The sequence below is a fragment of the Mus caroli genome, chromosome 3 (assembly GCF_900094665.2).
Source record: "Mus caroli chromosome 3, CAROLI_EIJ_v1.1, whole genome shotgun sequence".
Lineage (NCBI taxonomy): Eukaryota > Metazoa > Chordata > Mammalia > Rodentia > Muridae > Mus > Mus caroli.
The window spans coordinates 11,088,819-11,093,793 of NC_034572.1; the positions used below are offsets into that span (position 1 = coordinate 11,088,819).

Here is a 4,975-nt window from a genome sequence, read left to right on the forward strand (position 1 = left end):
GGAGGAGGAGGAGGAGGAGGAGGAGGGAAAAACTGACAGGATCGGGTATAGGAGTAGAAATACAGAGGGTCAGGAAAACGAAAGGATATGTGTAGGAGCAGCAAATGGAGAACTGGGTGTAGTCACTTGAAAATGCCAGATTCCAGGAACATAAGAGACTCTCAAGACCCAGTAAGAATGGCATAAGCTGAAATACCCAACAAAGGTGAGAACCTGTAGAGACCATATCCAGAGGTTAGGCACAGCCCCCAGTTGAGGGATTGGCCACCCACCCATCTCAAAAATATTAACACAGAATTGTCCCTGTCCTGCAGGGATAAAGAATGGAGCAGAGACTCAAAGGAAGGCCATCCAGAGACTACCCTACCTAGTGAACCATCCCATCTGCAGACATCAAACCTAGACACTACTGCTAATGCCAAGAAGTGCTTGCTGACAGGAGCCTGTTATAGCTGTCCCCTGAGAGGCTCTGTCAGAGCCTATCCAATATGTATGAGGATGCTCACAAACATTGGACTTAGCACAGGGACCCACAACGGAGGAGTTAGGGGAAGGACTGATGGAGCTGGAGGGGTTTGCAACCCTATAGGAAGAACAGCAATTTCAACAAACCAGAGCTCCCCAATCCCAGAGCTCCCAAGGACTAAACCACCATCCAAAGAATACACATGGAGGGACACATGACTCCAGCTGCTTATACAGCAGAGGATTGCCTTATCTGGTATCAATGGGAGGGGAGCCTCTTGGTCTTATGGAGGCTTGATGGGCCAGTGTAGGGGAATGCAAGGGTGGTGAGATGGGAGTGGGTGGGTGGGTTTGTTTGGGAGCACCCTCATACAAGCAGAGGGGAGTGGTATAGGGGTTTACAAAGGGGAATCTTGGAAGAGGGATAATATTTGAAAGGTAAATAAATAAAGTAATCAATAAATAAAAAGAAGGAAAAGAAAAAGAAAAACCTGACAACATACTGGCACCATGCAGATTATTATTAGTTCTGTTTGAAACAAATAGAAGGAACTAAAGCTCACTGGAGAGGGTCATGAAGAGCAGGGATATGTGGAAAACTGTTATGGATGAATCATTTCTACTCTATGTATCAAAGCTATAAGCTCACATTCCAGTTCAGACAGTGATCAAAATTCTGGCTCTATTATGTGAGACAGTGTTCTTACCTCTCCTGTGACAGTTCAGGTAATTAACTGGAATCCTTTACTTTCAATGGTAAGAGTAGCTCTGAGACAGGGAGATGAATCTATTGTTGGGGCATGCTCACCTTTAAGTCCCAGAAGCAGGATCAACAGCAGGACACTGTGAGGAATGTGGGTCCAGGCATCTAGGAGAAGCATGGTTGGTGTTAAGAACCCTGTTGGGACCAGAATCAGTTCTCATGAGATCTCAGGTTCTTACATGTAGAGAAAGGAAGTATTGTGACTTATTCTGCATAAAGATCACTTCAATATTATGTGAAAACAGGAACCATACTGCTTATTTTGAAATAGCTAAACAGTGTTGCATTCAGCTTCAGGGAAGAAGTTCTTATTTACCATTTGTTTTTAGAGGGACTCAGATATGCATAACATAATCCTTTCTCTTTCTTTTGACCCTGAGATTGTGCCATGTTGTCTCAAGTGTCTTGTCTTGGTAACACACCAGTTAGAATCCAGTACAAAAGAATGTTTCCCAAACACCTAAGATCCTAGATGTTGTTGATTTGTGTCATATTCTTTCTCAGTGTCACATAAAGTTCTCAGTTTGGCTCATATAATATTTGTAAGATCAGCTCAATGCTGGAGTAAACCAGCTGTTCTCTTGGACTGATCCCTTGGATATCCTTTACTGATATCAATAAATGTAGTCCAAGAGAAACTTAAAAGTCTTTTTGCCTACACAAGCACAGTAAATTATGCTATAATTAGTTTCAACTGCTAACTTCTCACAGATGAAGGAAGCCAAAAGAGACATCAGTGAGAAATTGTTGAAGTCTTACTATATCTTAGCCCATCTGTAAGGGATTATCTCTAGTTAACTGATTTGGGAAAACTCATCTTAATTTTGTGTCAAATATTGTCCTACATAGAGCATCTTGAAGTGTAAAATAGAGCCAGTTGAATACTAGCATGCATGCATTAATTCACTGGTCTCTGCTGCTGTCTGTGGATATAATGTGACACCCTGCATCAAGATCTTGCCACCCTGACGTCTTTGCAATGAGGAACTGTTATTTGGAGTTCTAAGCCCCCAAAACCCATGATCTCTTAAATTGTCTTTGGCAGGGTATTCAGTCATATCATTTTAATTTCTTCTAGATAGCAAATGGGAACACTTCAGTAAGTATATGCTTAATGGAGTTTGAAATGGTATACTGCAAAGAATATTAAATAGCTTATTTTTGGAGCCAGGGAGGACATAGTGACACAATGATGTCAGAGTCCATTTTAGACAGAAATAAGATATTTCAATTCTTACTATATGCAGATAGGAACTAGGGAAAGGGGTATAAGTGCCTTCATCAATCTCAGATACGTGTGTAGGAAAATAAGCAGGAAAGCTAAGCCTCAAGATACAATTTTTTTCCTGTAATGTATGTATAAGAGCTGTTTGCCAGATAAGGCAATCCTCTGCTACATATCCAGCTGCAGCTGTGAATCCTCCCATGTGTACTTTTTGGTTGGTGGTTTAGTCCCTGCTTATCAGGCATCAATGGGATGGTAGCCACTTGGTCCTGTCAGGGCCCAATGACCCAGTATATGGGAATACTAGGGTGCTGAGGTGGAAGGTGGGTGCGTAGGAGAGCCTCCTCATAGAGGCAGGGGAGGGGGATGGGATGGAGGATTTGTGGAGGGGAAATGAAAGCAGGATAACATTTGAATTGCAAAAAAATAAAACAACCAATAAAATGAATGAATGAATGAATGAATGAATGAATCAATAAATAAATACTATTTGATTTGGTATTTCAGCGTGTGCAAATGTTAATCTTGACTGTGAACTCAACAGCCGAAAACAGGAACCTCAATTGAGCAATTTTCTACTTTATGTTGCACCATGGGTAGCACAGACATGACTAATAAAATGTAGCAAGAGCCATGAAGCCAGCACATCTGTTTGACAAAGTACGGCAAGGCTGAGCCAAAGGCTGTTTTAGCCACTGTGATGTTTTCACCTTGGGTTTCTGAATTCTAATTGTTTCATTTTTAATAAGGTGAAATACTTATAGTGGAATATGATGTTGTTGTTCTGGAAGCATATTGAAGTTAACTTTGAAAACATTTTTTTAGTCACACTATGAATTGTCCATGAATCTTTGTCCAGTGTCATAATATTACACACTAAACAAGTAGGGTATGGAAATGTACTTGCATGGCTGAATTTGTGCCTTTTGTGCCCTAGGTTTTTATACTGAGAAGAAAGACATATCCAAATAGTAGGAGAATTACATTTGTATTCATCAGTAACATAACCACTGACAGTCATTGCTCATAGTAAGTCCAGCAAAGTCTAATGAGCATATGATGTGAGTTCTTTTGTGATTGGGTTACCTCACTCAGGATGATACCCTCCCGGTCCATCCATTTGCCTAGAAATTTCATAAATTCATTTTTTTAATAGCTGAGTAGTACTTCGTTGTGTAAATGNACCACATTTTCTGTATCCATTCNTCTGTTGAGGGGCATCTGGGTTCTTTCCAGGTTCTGGCTATTATAAATAAGGCTGCTATGAACATAGTGGAGCATGTGACTTTCTTACCGGTTGGAACATCTTCTGGATATATGCCTAGGAGAGGTATTGCAGGATCCTCCGGTAGTACTATGTCCAATTTTCTGAGGAACAACCGGACTGATTTCCAGAGTGGTTGTACAAGCTTGCAATCCCACCAANAATGGAGGAGTGTTCCTCTTTCTCCATATCCTCGCCAGTATCTGCTGTCACCTGAATTTTTTATCTTAGCCATTCTGACTGGTGTGAGATGGAATCTCAGGGTTGTTTTGATTTGCATTTCCCTGATGATTAAGGATGTCGAACAATTTTTCAGGTGCTTCTCAGCCATTCAGTATTCCTCAGGTGAGGATTCTTTGTTTAGCTCTGAGCCCCATTTTTAATGGGGTTATTTGATTTTCTGGAGCCCAACTTCTTGAGTTCTTTATATGTATTGGATATTAGTACCCTATCTGATTTAGGATAGGTAAAGATCCTTTCTCAATCTGTTGGTGGTCTTTTTGTCTTATTGACCGTGTCTTTTGCCTTGCAGAAGCTTTGCAACTTTATGAGGTCCCATATGTCGATTCTCCATCTTACAGCACAAGCCATTGCTGTTCTATTCAGGAATTTTTCCCCTGTACCCATATCTTCCAGGCTTTTCCCCACTTTCTCCTACTTGGTCAGGATAGATGATTTTTTTTTGATATGTTATTGGATTCGGTTAGGGAGAACTTCATTGAGGATTTTTGCATCGATATTCATAAGGGAAATTGGTCTGAACTTCTCTATCTTTGTTGGGTCTTTCTGTGGTTTAGGTATCAGAGTCATTATGGCTTCATAGAATGAGTTGAGTAGAGGACTTTCTATTTCTATTTTGTGTAATAGTTTGTGAAGAACTGGGATTAGATCTTCTTTGAAGGTCTGATATAACTCTGCAGTAAACCCATCTGGTCCTGGGCATTTTTTGGTTGAGAGACTATTAATGATTGCTTCTATTTCTTTAGGGGATATAGGACTGTTTAGATCTGATCTTGATTTAACTTTGGTACCTGGTATCTAACTAGAAAGTTGTCCATTTCATCCAGGTTCTCCAGTTTTGTTGAGTATAGCCTTTTGTAGAAGGATCTGATGGTGTTTTGGATTTTTTCAGGGTCTGCTGTTATGTCTTCCTTTTCATTTCAGATTTTGTTAATTAGGATGCTTTCCCTGTGCCCTCTATTGAGTCTGGCTAAGGGGGTTTATCTATCTTGTTGATTTTCTCAAAGAACCAGCTCCT

General features: G+C 40.5%; 1 protein-coding gene across 3 annotated transcripts in view; it reads right to left on the reverse strand.

Annotated features, from left to right (window-relative positions):
* Positions 1-1,461, reverse strand: part of LOC110291150 (signal-regulatory protein beta-1-like) — a 50,101-nt gene extending 48,640 nt beyond the window's left edge. For 2 of the 3 annotated variants that reach the window (XM_021158123.1, XM_021158121.1), the window contains exon 1: positions 1,274-1,420. In XM_021158123.1, coding sequence (XP_021013782.1) covers positions 1,274-1,346 — 73 coding nt within the window. In that variant the 5' untranslated portion in view covers positions 1,347-1,420. Of the gene's footprint in view, positions 1-1,273 lie in introns of all 3 variants that reach the window. The other variant, XM_021158122.1, reaches the window with a different exon arrangement.
* Positions 1,462-4,975: the final 3,514 nt, after the last annotated feature.